Source organism: Peromyscus eremicus, chromosome 4 (genome assembly GCF_949786415.1).
Source record: "Peromyscus eremicus chromosome 4, PerEre_H2_v1, whole genome shotgun sequence".
In the NCBI taxonomy this organism is placed as follows: Eukaryota; Metazoa; Chordata; class Mammalia; order Rodentia; family Cricetidae; genus Peromyscus; species Peromyscus eremicus.
Window position 1 is genome coordinate 126,452,500 of NC_081419.1, and position 16,654 is coordinate 126,469,153.

General features: G+C 54.1%; 1 protein-coding gene across 5 annotated transcripts in view; it reads right to left on the reverse strand.

Annotated features, from left to right (window-relative positions):
- The window catches only part of Nol4l (nucleolar protein 4 like), a 125,123-nt gene that overhangs the window by 23,837 nt on the left and 84,632 nt on the right, over window positions 1–16,654 (reverse strand). For 4 of the 5 annotated variants that reach the window (XM_059261667.1, XM_059261666.1, XM_059261669.1 and 1 more), the window contains one exon: window positions 3,933–4,074. In XM_059261667.1, coding sequence (XP_059117650.1) covers window positions 3,933–4,074 — 142 coding nt within the window. Of the gene's footprint in view, window positions 1–3,932; window positions 4,075–11,204; window positions 11,314–16,654 lie in introns of those variants that run through there. The other variant, XM_059261670.1, reaches the window with a different exon arrangement.

A 16,654-nucleotide genomic window follows, 5' to 3' on the forward strand; every position in this document is an offset into this window, starting at 1 on the left:
GGAGGGGCTGACAACCTCTTATGTCACTTGGTCAGGCTGCTGAAAACCCCTCCCTGACTCGTCCAGCTTAGTGCTGGGCACCAGGAGGCGGCACTGGCCTGCAGGAAGTATTAGTCCCAACCTAACTGAGGGAAGCACCCGTGTCCAGCAGGTCCCCAAGGACAGGCTGCAGGAGTGCCTCATCTGAAAAGGGCACACATTACCCTGAAAGGCTCCAGTGCTCTGCATAATTCCTGCCAGGCAACCCCCAGCCTGGCTGCAGATGGGCGGAAGCAGGACCCTCCACTGTCCCCTGGCCTGAGCTTCCTGTCTGCCGGTGGAGGTGGGGATGAGTAATGTCCGTTCCCTGCCCCCATGCATCCCTTCTGGAGGCCAGGCCTCAAGTTTTCCATTCAGGAAGGGGCACAGTGAGGGGCCTAGTGGAGTCCTGGTAGGGGAATAGAAGGAAGAGCTGCAGACAGGCTTAGGACCCTGGCCTGCACGACTGCCCTCGGGAGACCTGCTAGCTGACTTCCTGGGTGTGCATGCACACTCACATCTCTATCTACTCACTGACGCTCCCCCAATACTGCCTTGTGCTGGGTCCTGTCTTAGGTCCCTGAGGTGCTAACAGTGTGAGACCCGGGCACTAACAAGAGACTCTCACAGAAGGATCCATCATGAGAGGGATGACAGGGTTTTCAGCTCTAAGGCAACACCAGACCTTAAGGGCTCTGCACAGGGTCTCAACAGTTGTCTGTCTTTGGCAATTCCTAGGCCAGAAGCTTTCCCAAGCTTTCAGAATACACAGAGCCCTGATAGACCCAAGAGAAAGCTCAAAGCCAAGAGCAGGTCTTGGTCTATGCATGGGTAGGAAGAAGAAGGAAGCCTGTGCCACTCTTAGTGTGTGAGGACCCTTGCACCTCATACAAACTCCTGCCAAAGCGGAGAGAGGAGGGAGCCTTTCCTGGTGCTGGTCAGACTTCCTCCACCCTTAATTTTCTCCCCTGTGAGATAGAACAAGATTGATGTCCTCAAACAGGCCTCAAACATGGTCCCAACTGAGAGAGAGCACTGTGGAATGAGGCTTGCTGCCACCACCCAAGAACGGGACCTCCGCAAAGGAGGATAGGGGAACTGCCATAAGTAAGCCTGGGGAAGAGGGCTGGGGACGGCCTGGGACAGGAACACGAGGACAGGGGATGGTACAGTGAGGAAAGCTGGTGTGCTTCCTACTCTCTGGGTTCAATGGTCCCAACAGGGGACCTGCCCTACCAAGGCCCAGCCTTCTTCGGCTTCTGTTCAAAGTTAAGGTGATAAGGTGGAAGTGGCGGCACAGATCTGTAACCCCAACACTCAGGGCTGAGGGATTCGTTCGAGGCCAGTTTGGGCCACATATATAGCAAGACCCTGCCTCAAAATCAAACACAGAAATAACTTAAAGAAGTGCCCTAACTGACTAATCCCTGGAGGTATAACCTGTCCAAACTGTCTGGCTTCTTGCCATCACTCTGGCTTGTATCATGGTAGACAGGGGTGGATGTGCCCAGCAGCCCTGCAGTCCTGGCATACTGGGGTGCGGTCTCAGGGACAAAGAAGCTAACCTAACAAGGAGGGGGGCGGGCCTCTATTCCCTGGCTGCCATGCTCGAGGGCAGTCTCTATAAATGTCAGCTCGCCTTTTCATTTGGGCCACAAACATTCAGCAGGCCCCTATAATGGGCCAGGCATGCAGCTGGAGGAGCACAGGCCAGAGCGAAGGGCAGCACTAACACAGAGAGAGCATAGTGTACCTCCTGGAACTAGAGAGGAGCGGCACTCAGATGCCTAGCCATCCAGGGTGCTCCAAAGGACTGGGCCAGGCGGGGTTACGGCGGGGTTTGAGGATAGACACACAAGCAGAGTTATGGCTGGGTGTGGAATGCATTACCAAAGCCACCTGCTGGGTTTGTTCCTACCCTTAGTCCAATAAGAAACATGGGCTCACTCATGGGGGCCAGATTTCAGCTCCTATCTATACTGGCCACATATTCTGAGACACACCTCGAGGGCTGGACCAGGACTTGAGGCAGTGTTCATGACCAACCAAAACCCTGTGGGAAATCCTTATGAGTAGATACCTTGGTCATCAGCAGGCCCCAAAGACATGAGAGGCACCGGAGACCAGACCAGATGTCTGGGTTTCTTTATGGCATATATCTACCCTCTAGGCTGGCCTCTGGCTAACACATCCAGCCTCCAGCCTCCAGAATCAGCCACTGATTCAATAACTAAATTGGTGGCTCATGATCAACACCATCCTCCCTGTTCCCAGCTCTGTCGTTTGCCTTCCTAAACACTAGTCCTATTAGCAGGCCGGCCTGCCTATGAGCTGTCCAGTGCCCACAGCCAGGAGGGGCCTGAGAACGTGTGACTCTGCCCTGCAGGCGGCTGCAGGACAGCTAACCCCACCAGCTTCTGCCTCTTCATCTGCACTGCATCATCACCACGTTCTAGATCATCGCAAGGGATACCAAGGACTTCACAGCCCCAGTAGAAATCCCCGTTCGTTTGCTAACTATTCTGACAACCTCAATCCACTGAGACTCCAAGGTAGTGTTCTCGGGCATTGACCACAGTTCCAAAAGGTGCAGTGAGGAACAACAGCACAACCAGACCTTTGGGAGATAGAGATGGCCTTGTTACACTGGACTCTGGAAAAAAAAAAAAAAATTCTAGATCTTTCTTGGGAAAGCATAACCAAGGGTGCTTGCTAAGCACTGCTAGCACAGCCCTTAGGACGCTGTTGGGTGTGGTTCTCAGTAAGCTCAGATCAGGCTGGAGGTCAGCTGCTGGGCTGTCCCAGCCCCAGAGCCCCCATGTGGTAGCCCCCATTGGGCCCCACCCCCGTGGGAATGCCATAAGGCAATAGTAGTCTGGAGACTCCCAGCACGAGGGGGGTCTTGCTGACCTCACGAGGCATCAAGGCACAAAAAGCCTTTTCTTTTCCAGCAGCCTGGCACCCCACTCCTCACACAGCCACCCCCAGGCTCCCCAGCTCCAAGTCCAGACACTTCCAGCTGCCTGTATGCTGGACTCCTCCCAGACAAAGCTGGACTCAGGCTGGGAGGGAGGACCAGCGTGTGGGTTCTGCCATGGAGATGAACTTTGACCCAAACTGCAAGGCTCCTACCCCTTATTTACTCTTTAAGGCTCACCCATTTTTTTTTTTTTTTTTGCAGAGTTAACATTACACCCCTTTTCAACCCTGCACCTCCCTCCCACATTCCAAGCCCTGACCTTTGACCTCTCCTAATTACCAGTCCCTATACCCCAGGTCTCTGAGGCCTAGCTCCTGGCTCATCATCCTTTACTACTACTAGTGACCTAGTCCCAGAAATAAGAGCCCTACTAGGGGCCTCTGCCTGCAAGTGCTATCCCACATCCCCAGCCTGGTCAGGCCCAGCTGACACAGGGCCCAGAGCCCATTCTCAGGCTCCATATGGAACCATGGAGTGGACATCTCACTTCTGACCCTGGCTCTCCAATCCCAAGAAAATCCAGACATAGCAGCCCAGTCCATCCGGGTCTGCCACCAACTGCCTGGCCACTGACCAGGTAGCCCTGTCCCAAAGCCAACCTCACCCAGGCCATAAGAACACAGCTCCAGGTCAGACACATTCTTGACCTTCCCAGGCCTGAATCATGGTAATTCTGAAATCTTCATCCGACTAGCTCATGAACACAGACAGGAATAAATAGGCAAGAGGCCACCCCCATGGCCAGTCAGGGGCCCTGCTTATGAGTGCAACCTTCTCTCTCGGGGGCAGCGGGGCTTACAGAGAGGCTGACAATTCCAGCTTTCAAGTACAACAGGGACGCCCCAATGTCACCTGGGTCCCACCACCCAGAGTATGTGCAGGCCACTCACAGGACAGTGAGTGCCCTTCCTGCCAGCTGCCAAGGGGCACTCACCGTCCTCTTGGCTATGGAGGTTCTGAGGGCTCCGCATCCTCTCCTCCTGGCTGGGGCTCAGGTTGGAGGCCAGGTGGGGGTCAGCTGACATCCATGTGGAGTCATTCATATCAAAATCTTCACTGCTCACAGAAGTTTCATCCTGAGCAGAGACAAAAAAGGCAGGTGTTCAACAAGAGCAGTGCACACTGAGTCTGGGTGGTCCCAGAGGGCACAGGGGCCCTAAGACATTTGCAGGGAGGGCTGGATGGTATGCCCCCTGACCCCTGAAGTGGCTTGGGCTCTGGTTCCTAGCGGAAGCTAGGGTTGAGGGCCCGTGCTGTCTGTAATTGAAGACAATTACGAGGTCTCACATCCTGTAGAGCGGATAGCAGGGCCTGGCCCTTACCCTTGTGAGCCAAGGTTGAAATGAGTGCTGTAAACAAGAGTCACCGTTCCCCCACCAGAACCTACTGCACAGTGCCTACACTGGGTAGCAGGACATGCTGGGCACTGAGGAGGCCAAGGTGGCAGCCCCCACCAGGCCTGCGGCCAACTCCTGTGGAGCATACATGGAATTCCTTTCTCCCACTCCCCCAGCCCAGAGGACATTTCTGTCTTCCTCCTTCCTAACCTTCGCTGTGCTTCAAAGATATGCTCTTGGGCGGCTTCCAGAGTTGAGCAGGCCAAACCCAGAAGTGTGGAGAAGGAAGGGGGTGGGGCGGGCCAGGGTTCTGATCACACCAAGAAGGGACAGAGAGAGAGAGAGGGTGCCCAGGCCTTCCAAACAGCAGATAGTCTGTTGGAAAGGACAGCACCGGCTCCTCTCCCAACTGCTGGCTTCAGTGTGCCCTTGGCCAGTCATCTGGGAAGCCCTGGGATGGGGCCCCTTTAATTCAGCCTTCCAGCAGGAAGGAACCCCACCTCCTTCTGATCCAGCCCCTTTTAAGAGCAGCAAGCAACTGGGTTGGGGCTCCAGTTGTAACACACAGGGAAGATGGCTCAGTGTGCCACATGTGGAGTCCTGACCTTGTGCCCCAACCCCTAGGCAAGATACAATAGCCTCTGTGGGCCCGTGGCAGAGCACCCTTGGAGCCACCCTACAGGGCCCTCTCACAGACATGTCTTTTACGGTGAGCAAACACACTTTGGTTTGAACTTCCCTCGGCTGCTGTCCCTGGGGCAGCCGCCACATCTGCTCCAAGTGCTAGGGAACCGGAGGTTGAGTCTCCCTCCCTCCCTCCCCCAACCATGCCTGCTGGCAGCCGTTTCCTGGAATTCACAGCTTCTATGCAGCAGTGTGGACCCTCTGTGCTGAGTCCAGAGGACAGGAGCTGAGCCACAACACTGCAGGTCCAAATGTACACACTTGGAACCCTGGGGACAGAGCCCAGTGTATTCTCCTCCTCCTGTACAAGTGCTGGTCACTCGCACACACGCACGCATCCTTTGGGCTACCTACTACACGAAAGGTTCCTACAGTCTGCCTTCATGACAACATGTGCTCACATCAACAGGGACATGCATGTTTAACAGGCTTTCTGCACAGAGCACAACAGGGAAAGGTCTCTTGGAGGTATAGAGTAAGGACTCTCTCTGGCCCTGTGGGTGGGCTCTGGAAGCAATGTGGGGAATGCATGAATTAAGTGACTCTGTTTCCTAGTAGTTTGTTTGTTTGTTTGTTTTTAATCTTTTGAAACAGGAGCTACTTGAGCCAATGGCAGCACAGAGGCAGGAGGATCTCTAAGTCTGAGGCTAGCCTAGTCTATAGAGTTGAGTTCTCTGACAGCTAGGGCTACACAGAGAAAATTGGTCTCAAAACAAAAAAAGAAAGAGGAACTACCTATGTAGCCTATACTGGCCTCCAGTTTACAATCCTCCTGTCTCAGCCTCCAGAGTACTGCAACCACCTATTCAAACCCATTCATTCACTCAAGTATTCCCCAGATACCAACTAGGGACCCAAGGATCTAAGTGCCGGAAGTCCAGTTGTGGAGCAGACCTGTTCCTGGCCTTCCTGCTACTCCCCATCCACGGAGCAGAAAGTGGCTTTACATCAGTTACTGCCCATGCTCCACAGCTCCTCTTCTTAAACAAGCTGCCTGTCTGTACCACCAGCCTAGTCACAGCACAAAGCTGCTGTGGGGCTCTGTTCTGTCACCCCAGAAGGCTCACTGGCCTTCCAGGTGTAGGGAGCAGGCTGCCTGTTCTCTGAATTCCTCATGAGGTAGCAAGACTTGTTGAACTGACTAAACTGCCTTGCAGGATGTGGTGTTTAATGAGGGTGCTGCATTAATCTGACAGTTAAGGGCTCTGGTCCCACTGCGCAGTTCTTTGAACGGGGGCCATATGAAAACTGGGACCCTGGCTGGCAGGCCAGAGGCTGCAGGCTTCCCTTAGTTACAGCTGCTAGCCATCCCACAAACGGCCTAGGGCTGCTCTGGCTTAGACAGCTGAACTGCTCAGGACTTCTACCTCACTCGGCACAATGGATGGACTGCATTTCATACTGACACTGAAGTTATCTGCAAAGAAAAAGCATCTAATATCTGCATGCTCCAGGCTCTCAGGCTCTGGGACAAGAGCTTTGTAACATTTCCTCACAATGGTCCCATAAGGCCCCACAGGGCAGGCCTCTCTCCAGGCCTAGTCACACTGCTCCTCAAAGGCTTGCCCCAGCGGTCCAGGGTGACAGAGCTAAAGACAGAGCTGGAGTCTGAATCCAGACAGTCTGCACCCAGAGCCATGAAATTGCACTTTCCACCCTTTGATCAAAAGCGCCTGATTCCTTAATGACAAAGTGCCCCCAGATAACACCCGAAAGGCAGTGGGGCTCCGTAGCCTCGACGCCATGTGCGCACACACACACATACAGGCAGAGTTGATGCACATTATTGAACATCTACTTTGTGCTAAGTCGCCCTAGGGATCTATATGGCTAAGGGGGGCTCCTTCCTACCTCCAGACTTTATCGAAGGAGAGGACTCAGCTAAAACTTCTGGCCCATTTACAAGCTCTGGGGACCCTGCACAGTTACTGAACACCAGTGGCTCTCTCCCAGGGGCTTTTCCATAGCCCCCAGGTTTCTGCCATCCCAACTGCTGCTTTGTGAAAGGTGGTTCTGGAATTTTGAAAACCCAAACACTGACTGCTATGGCTTCTTCTTTTTTTTTTTTTTTTAAGTGAGAAATCAAGCCTATTAAACCTAAATTTTTCAGAAAACAAAAAACAAAACTGAGTAAGCTGTAGCTGTGGAGACGGCCAGACTGACACAACTCCCCCCCACATCCACACTTAGGGCTGACCTGCAGACAGCCTCCTGCAGGCCCTGCTGCAGCAGAGCTGGGCTGTCCGAGGAACAGACTCAAGCTCCCTACTCACCTATTCACCCCTGAGCTGAGGCTGCCAAGGCAGGCTAATTACACAGGCAATTACCAGAGCACACAGTTCAGACCCATCACCCAAGTCCAGAGGGACCTGTGGGGGGAGGAAGGGAGGAAGTAAGGGAGGCAGCAGACCCAGGTCGGGAGTGATGAAGCCTGAGGCCTGTCTAAGACCCCAGGCACTCCCCTGCTCCCCCATGAGGTCACAAGTAGGTCACTTCTTCTTGCTCCCTTCTTAAATCTCAGGAGAATTTGGGCTACTAATTTCTCCCTCTCAAATAACTTCAATGGGACATTCATTGAAAATTAAAGTATGTATGTATGCCATGCTTCTAAAATCCCTCTCCTGAGATTCTGTGTGATTGACCAGGTAGCTATGGCTAGGTCCCCCTAGCCTAGCCTTTGCCCTTTACATCCTGAAGCCTGTGGCCTTGCCCACCTGGCAATAAAAGTTCATCAGACCATGCACCATGGTGCTTGTGCCATCATGGGTCACAGGGCAGTGGGGCCAACAAACCTTCTGGAAAGGGGGGCTCTTGTGTTGGCTGGGCAGGGTGGGTAGCACCCAGTTAGTCTTTAGGACACACCCCCAACCTTGACTCTGGGCACAGAAAGAGGAGCTGACCAAACCCTTGAGCATAACTCTTATCTTCAGTCCAAAATTCAGAAGCCAGTTCCTTTTCTCCCCACCCAGCTAGCTCAGGCCCTTCCTCCTCCGCAGCACCAACCACTGTGCGGCCCGGAGGGGGATATTCGGGAGACATATGGAGGAAAGTGGAAGCAGGCCTGTATCCATGGCTGTAACTACGGGCAGGTGCTATCAGTAACCTGATTATTTTACAACTGGGGTCAACTTCTCTGGAACTGGGTTCCTGGTGCCTCTGAAGCTGAGCATTTGCATCTTCCAGGGCTCGGAATTCTGGGGCGTGCCTCCTACAGTATTTTCCAGGCCTTTCCTCAGAGCTGTAACTCTATCTCAACCACTCACTTGAGAAAGAAAGGGAGGAGGATTTACCGAGAATTCAGTGCTAGTGGAGGCTATGAGGCCTGATCTGGAGCCCTGGGTGTGGGTTTCAGACCATGGTGGCAGTGGGGGTGTTCAAGGATGCTCCAGGGCCAGGCAGGAAACAGACACTGTGGCTGGCTGCCCCGCCTCTCACTGCCCCCAGGTTTGGGGGCAGCTGGGAAGAATCCCAGTGTGGGCAGTTGCTCCAGCCCCAGCTCCCAACCTTGCATATATACTAGGATGTGGGAGGTGGCTTCTCAGTTGGGCACTGCCTTCTGGGTCACCTGTGAGCCCAGCCAGGTCAGGGAATGCTCAGCCCCTGAGCTGCTTGGGGTGAGCATTATGCACATCACTCAGAATATGCCAAGAAAGTGCTGAACCACATTTGACCCCAACTTAACTACTTCAGCTCATCAGGCACTTATTAATGGAAACTGAAAACTCCCAGGATCCAGAGCAAGCAAAGGTTCATGCCCCTGTTGTGATGGGGTTGCATTAAAGAAACAGGAGGGTGATCCGAGTTAGCTCCTGGGCACTTGGGGCTTCCAAGGCTGTTGTTTAATGCTGTACCCCATCAATGCCCACCTGGCCACCAGAAGAGGTGGTGAGTCTTCCTGAGACACAGCCCACACAATTCCATTTCTTGCTAACAGACCTTGGCTTACTAGCCATACAAACACACTCTTCTAGGAAAAGGGGAGCTGGGAGTCTGGGAGGCTTCCTTCTAGCCAGTCATCCAGCACACTGGGAGTAGTCTCTCCTTCCTCCTCCCCCACACACTCACTCGAATGCTCTCACACTGCCAGTGCCTGTCAGAAACATGTTCGTGGACCCATGTGCATGCTCCACTGTCCCCGCCATAGTGGATGCCTGGGTGCTGGAGTGAGCATTATCCACACCTTCCCACTAGTGTATGGGCTTCTGTTTCTAAGCAAAGGCAACTGACTATTTTCCCAGCGTTCCTCACTATGAGACCTTGCTGATACACAGCTCTTGCCATCAATGGGGATCTGAGTTTCTTGGGCAAGCAGGGTCCTTCCAGCCAAAAGGATGGCCAGAGGGGAAGCACTCTGAACTAACTTTCTCCAAGTCTATCCTTCCAAGAAAAGGACTCAGGCTAGACTAAAAAGTTCTTGAGCAACTCAGAGATGGACCAGCTCCCCATTGCCCCAGGGTGGCTGAGGCCCTGGGGAAGAAGTTCCTCAAAGTTAGACTTCTCAGCAGGGAGGTAGGCTGGGGTGCTACCACTGGTTGGTAGAAAGGTGCTGAATGGGTCAGAGAGCAAAAGGAGGTGCTGCCGTGGGACTGCTCTATAGGACAGCCCAGCAGAGGAGCCTGGATTGCATTCAGAGACACATTTGGGCTCAAATGGCCTCCCAATGAAAGGGTAATTTACAACCCGGGGTTAAGCTACCCACTGGGGCCCGGGCCATCAATGGGCCCTTTCCCCCACACCAACCCACAGCTCAGAAGCAGGCATGTTTCAGGGGACTTGGCTCCACCATCACAGGCTCTGCCCACAGGAGTGAGGAGCTCACCAATACTCTCCCCAGGCCCCAACACTGGTGTGTGCCGTGGGGGGAGGGGGCTTCCAGCTGATTCTGGGATAAGTAGGGCTTTATCTCAAGGGAGAATCTATTTCAGGCCACAATCCTCAGAAAGAGGGGGAAATCACAGAGTCCAAACACCATTTCAGGTGAAATCAGGAGGTTATTCATCTCCCCTCAGAGCAGACAGAAAGAAAAATCAATGTTTTAGAAGGGGAAAGGGTTCCATTTGAATTAATGGGTTTGTGGCTTCTCCATTGATCTGCGCCTCTTCACACTTTCTTTTTGTGCTTTTGTGCTGTGAGGGAGAGGGGAGGGAGAAGGGAATGGCAGGGAGGGGGCTCTCGGTAAGGAAGAGGACGGTCTAACCTTAACCTTTCTCCGGGAATAATGCTAATTAGCGAGGCTTAATGAGAACTTCCCCCAGGAAGCTCGGCCTGGTAGAGGCGGCCGGACTCCCCGCAAACGCAGCTCAGAGTGAGAGTAGGGTCACTTCTGAACCCAAGAGGCCGGAATAGGAAGGCGAATTGCACTCCCCCGCCTCCACCAGTCCCCTGCCTACCAGTGTATCCTGCCCTGGAGCCCTAGGTGAAGGGCGGCGAGCAGCAGGAGGGCGGAGGTGTAAATCCACCTTAACCCTTGCGCGCGCTCTCCGCAGGCTCCCGCGCGGTGTGTCCCTTCACCAGGGGTCCCCGAAACCCTTGCTTCTGCTCCGAAGGTGCACATGAGAGGAGCTGTCGGTCCCCTGGTGGAGCGACAGGAGCCTGCCAAAGTGGGCTCAACTGTGCAAACCGTGTCTCAACTCCCGGCGCCGTGGCATGAGCCCCTCCCTGCCACTGTACGCTTCCCGTCCCCACATCCCCAAACACAGTCCACTTCCTTTCTCCCGGAGGCAGCGGCCACCCAAGCCTGGCCCCCGCCCCGCGGCCCGCGAACGTCCTCCTCCCGGGGACGCGGTGCGGAGCCCGCTGCAAACGGCGTGGCCGCGGCACAATACCGCGGCGCGGCGCACACAATCACCGCCCCCCAGGACCGGCGGCGCGCACGGCCAGGAGTGGGGTGCGCCCGGCAGCTCCGGGCACTTGAAGCTAGGCGCACCTCTCGGGCGCCCCGCAGGCCCGGGAGCGCAACCTCCGCCCCTCCCCGCTCTCGGGCACACTCGCCCGCCCCCAGCCCCAGCCCACTCCACCCAGGGCCAGCAGCTCGCCAGGCGCAGGAAGCTCCCCGTGAGTCCCCCTCCTCGGAACCCCCCATCTCCCCCAACCGCAGCTCAACGGCCAGCGGCAGGGCAGGAGGAGGGGGCGGCGGCCGAGGGCCCAGGACCAGTCTGGTCGCGGGGTCCCCTAGGACTCCGTACCTGGGCGGGCGGCGAGGCGCAGACCGCCGGTCTGGCTCTGGGAGTGAACCGGGCAGGAGGCGGTGACAGCCCTACCGCTCCAGCTGCTGCTGCTGCTGCTGCTGCTGCTACTGCTGCTGCCGCCGCGGCCGCCCGGGGAGAGGGGCTGGCACCGCTGCGGCGCGTCACTGCCCGGCCCGGGGGCGGGGGTGGCCAGGGGGAGGGCCCAGGCGAGCGGCGGCGGCGGCGGCGGCGGCGCCGCGGCCCGGGAGGAAGGGGGAGGGGGGCACCGGGCACGGGGAGGCGGGGGAGGGGGCGGGACCGGGCACGGGGCGGGGGCCGGGGGGAGGGGAGCGCCGGAGGACGCACTCAGGGGGAGTAGGAGGAGCAGCAGGAGGAGGAGGTGGAGGGGCGGGCGAGAAGGAGGAGTGGGCATGGGGGGAAGGGGGAAGAGAGGAAAAGGAGGCACCCAGGGAGAGGGGAGAGGAGAAAGGAAAGTGGGGGGGTAAGAGGAGGAAGGAGGGGGTGTTGGGCCAGGTATGAGGACCAGGGAGCGCTGGACGCGCTGCCGTGCGCTACTGGGTAGAGCTCTCTTAGGGAGAAGAGCTTGGAGGAAGATCCCTGGGGGCGTGCAGCCCAGCAAAGGAGGCGATGGGAGCTGGGCTCGCCCCGGGCTCCCAGAGGCTGCGGACTTCAAGTCTTGGGGCGGGGTGGGGGGCATACCCTGCAAGCTGTCTGCGTTCAGGCCAGGAGAGGGAGACTTGGCCCAAAGAAAGTGACTAAGGCAGGCATCGTCGGGAACTCTTGGTGCCATGGGCCTCCAGACAGCCCTCGACCCTACGCGTCTCTCAATCCCGGGCGACGCGGGTGCTCGTTGGGCAGGGCTGCGGGACCCGAGGGCTCGACCCTAGGAGGTCTTAGTGGGACCCTGACAAGGAAAAGCCAGGCACGTGGCCGACTCTCCCTCGGGCCCCTGCCTACACCTCAAGGCCCCCTTTTCTCGATCAAGTTCAAGCTTGAGCTCCTCGGCACCCTACCCACGGGCCGTCTCCTCCCCTCCCCTCGCCTTCTCTCTATTCTGCACCATCTCGCCTCTCACTCTTCCTTTGTCTCTTTCCCACCACTTAGTTTGTACCCGCCCCTGCACCCCTCCTCTCTGCCCCGCCGCCAGCTCCAGTGTCCAGGCTGCGCTCACCTGTTCGACCCAAACATTCCGGCGACCCGGAGCGCCCGCCGCCCGCTTGCTCCCGGCTGCCTCTGAAGGCCCCCGCCCCACTCCGCGGGTCATTGTGCTCCAGCAGACCACACGGTGCCGGCTCCTTACGGCGCGCTGGCTACAGTTGTAAAGTCACAGCATAATATCAAGAATGCTGCCCAGACCTGGGCGCGCACAGTCCGCAGGGACTCCGCAGGAAAGGGAAGACGCAGGCGGACCCAAGGTGAGGTCCTCCTCCGGGCAAACAGACCTGCCTCTGCTTCAGGAGAAGATATAATGGGGCGGCGCGAGGTGGCCAGAGGGGTACCCTGAATCTCCGGGCAACCTCGGACTCGCCTGCGATCTAACCAGCTAGTATCCTTACGGCAGAATTAAAACATCGACAGAGAAAAATGGGTTAGGGGCAGAGTCCCCCCCCCCCCAACTCCCCAACACCAAGTAGAAAGCCTGGGTTAGAACACATGGACCCCGAATAAAGCTTGTGCTTTAACAAGGATAGAGAGAGACGTTCGTGAAATTCTGTGGGGTGATGCCCCGCCCCCAAAAAGAAACCCAATAAGGAGCCCACCTCCTGGTTCCTCAGAGGAGGAAGGGCAATTTCTACAGATTCCTTTACGCTACAACTCATTCACAGTGGAGCCAGCAGAGGAGAGCAAACAAGACAGCCACTACGATTGTTTGCAATTTTGAAACAGACTGCCTTTAACCCTCCAACTTTTCTTTTAAAAGCCCTTTTCTTTCTTCCTCTGAAAGCTTTGCATTGTGAACAATCCGTGATAGACAAGACTCCCTCTACAGGTTTGATCTGTAATTACAGCCACAGGTTCGGAGCTCCCGGTTCACGGATTAGAAAAAGATGACAACACTTCAAATTATCAGCACACAGACTTCATTCTGCACATGCTAAAGACTTTACTGTCAATATGAAACTCACACTTAAAAAAAAAGGATTTAAGCGTGTTGTTCATTAGCGCCTTTTACTCCCGAAATTAAATGTTTTCAAACCGATTCACTTTTCTGCTTTCTCTGTTAGACCTTTACTTCTCATTCTTGGAGATGTGGGAGTCTAGGGTCAAAACTTTGTTCAGTCCTTCTAGGGCAATATGGGCGTTCCCAACATGGAAGCTGCCCTTCCTTACACTGAATGAGATAATTCCAGGCTTAGGATTTCCTGCCTCTTTCCAACACATTTCTTGAGACCTTTGACCTCGCCTGGCCTGAGTCACTATTTCACAGCAGTGGTGGACATCTGGGCTTGAAATATAAAGCCAAAGGCAGCTGAAGTTCAAAGGTGGAACTGGACCCAGATAACCCACCTCTCCTCAGACTAATAAAAGAGAACAGTGTAGCTGAGGAGGGCAGAATGTCTTCTGAAGGCACCAAGTGTGCACTCATTTACCATCCTAGAAATAAGACACCCCAAGCTCCATGGCCCACAGACTCGGAGGAGACTGCCAGGTACCTTGGCTGGCTGGGCAGCACTTCTGAATGCCAGGTGCCTCCCAAGCCTTGTCCCCACGGGAGCCGCCCCTCCTCAAGGAACCTTGAGCTGGTGGTTTTCAGTGTCCTTGTCCCCCTGGCCTTACAGTGGCCACAGTGTGGCTCTCCACAAGGAGTTAGGTGACCCAGTTTTTTTAATCAAGAATCTCCCAGCTCCCAGTGTGGGGAGGGTTCCATAGCAAACAACAACCACAACCTGGTCCTTACTCCTTACTGCCTTCATGTCCCCTCCAGGCTCAGCAGAGAGGCACGCTTGGAAACAGATGCTAGAGGCATATGCTCTGTGGAACACCTACAAGAAGCCTTAATGACCATGCCCCCAAGACAGAGGCCTGGCCAGGGGACATGAGGAAGGACAGGAACTTAATTCAACCGGAGTGGACACTGTTCAAGCATCTGAAAGCACTGAAAAGTTATTTGTCATCACAAATGACTTCTTTTTTTTTTTCTTTTTTTTTTATTTTTATTTTTATTTTTTTTTTTAAAGATTTATTTATTTATTATGTATACAGCATGTATGACCAGAAGAGGGCACCAGATGGTTGTGAGCCACCATGTGGTTGCTGGGAATTGAACTCAGGACCTCTGGAAGAGCAGTCAGTGCTCCTAACCTCTGAGCCATCTCTCCAGCCCCCTCTTTTTTTTTTTAAAGATTTATTTATTTATTATGTATACAGCATGTATGACTGCAGGCCAGATGAGGGCACCAGATCTCATTACAGATGGCTGTGAGCCACCATGTGGTTGCTGGGAATTGAACTCAGGACCTCTAGGAGAGCAGTCAGTGCTCTTAACCTTTGAGCCATCTCTCCAGCCCCCACAAATGACTTCTTAATGACAGAGGGAGAGTACCTGCCCACTAGGGTGATGGAACATTCACCTCCCAACCAAGCCATCAAGTCAGCTGCCCCCAAAGGGTGGGGACCTGACAGGACTCTGTGCCCCTTCTGAAGGTAGTAGAAACAACATCTGTGTTGCTTGGTCTCCGTGCCAGGTCCCTCCCTCCCCACAAACTGTTGGAATCTGAATAAATCCAGAAAGAGGGCTCTCCACAGACAAATAGTCTTGGACCATTCAAAACCAACCAGGAATGCGGGGGAGGGTGTGGTGCATGCCTGTAATGCTAGTTACAGGAAGCAGGACAGGAGCATCATTACAAGTCTGAGGCCAGTCTGGTCTGCAAGATGCTATCACAAAAGCCAAAATAAAAACAACAAACAAAAGCAGGGGGTGAGTGTCACATGCCTTTAGTCCCAGCAGGGGCAGGCAGATCTCTTTGAGTTTGAGGCCAGCCTGGTCTACAAATGGAGTTCCAGTACAGCCTGGGCTGTTACACAGAGAAATACCTATCTCAAAAACAAAACAAAACAAAACAAAGAACCAACAACAACAACAACAAAAAACTACCACCACCACCAACAAAAAAAAAAAAAAAAAAAAAAAAAAAACCTAACAACCAAACAAACAAAAACCACTTATTGTCATAAATTTAACTGTTATAAATGATTAAGGAAAAATACCAGCTAAATGCAACATGTGGATTCCAGGTGGACCCTAGAGATAAGGGTACAAGTAGGGAGAGAGGCAGAAAGTGAGGACAGAGAGAAGGGAGGAGATGGGCTGGAGGAGGCTCAGGTGCCCTCAAGGAGTAGTAGACCAGCATGCTCCCTGACCCTAGACAGCAAAGGCTGGCAACTGAGTGCAGACCTCAAGGCGTGGCCTTCCAGGTAGATCCACAACTGGTATAAAGGTCCTAGGAGCACAATGGTGATGAGTGTTCTGCAGCAAGGGGGATAAGGCAGGGTGGGGATGAGCATGGCAGGGTCATGTGGGATCACAAGACCAGGGGTGCCAAGTCTGTACACAGCTGAGAGGCATGGGACTTCCTTTGGCCTGCTGAGGGGATTTAAGCTCAGTGAAGTTTCCAGATCAGGGCACCAAAGGGGTAGCAGGAGGGCAAACAGAATACAAAAGGTCCAAGCCAAGACTGGAGCACAGATCTGTGGGAAACACTGGGTTCTCATCCCAAGTACCTCAAAATAAACTAAAAGGATTTATCCCAATGGGACCAATTCAAGCTCTAACACCACACAAATGTTGGCAACCAGGCTTCAGCCTCTGTAGGCCTCATTTCCCCAATACAAGGTGAATCATAAGATGAAATATGTTCAACCCAGTACTTGACACAAAGTCTTCTACTTTGAAATTAGAAACCCAACGCTGGGGGTGTGGCTCAGTCGGCAGAGTACTTGTCTAGCATACATAAGGTCTTGAGCTCAACCTCTAGCACTGTATAAACTGGACATGTCTACAATCCTGCACTCAGGAAGTAGAAGCAGGAAGATCTAGGGTTCAAGGTCATTACTGCCTACAAGGTGAGTTCAAGGCCAGCCTGGACTATGTGACACTCCATAAAGAGTGTGTATGGGGGGAGCTGGCAACGTGGCTCGGTGGGTGAGAGTATTGTTTTCAAGTTTCATGACTTGGGTTCAATCCTCTGAATCCAATGGTGAAAGGAGAGAACTCACATGCTGCCCTCAACTTCTACACAGAAATACTGTGGTATGCATGCCCCATGTTTTTGTTGTTGTTTAAAAAATAAATAACAATGAAGAACTGAGTAGGTGGCTCAGTGGATAAAAGCACTGTGCTGGCTAATTTTATGTCAATTTGACACAAGCTAGTGAGTCAGCTAAGAGGAGGGATCTTCAATTGAGAAATGCTCTTTAAGATCAAGCTTTTAGGCAAACCTATG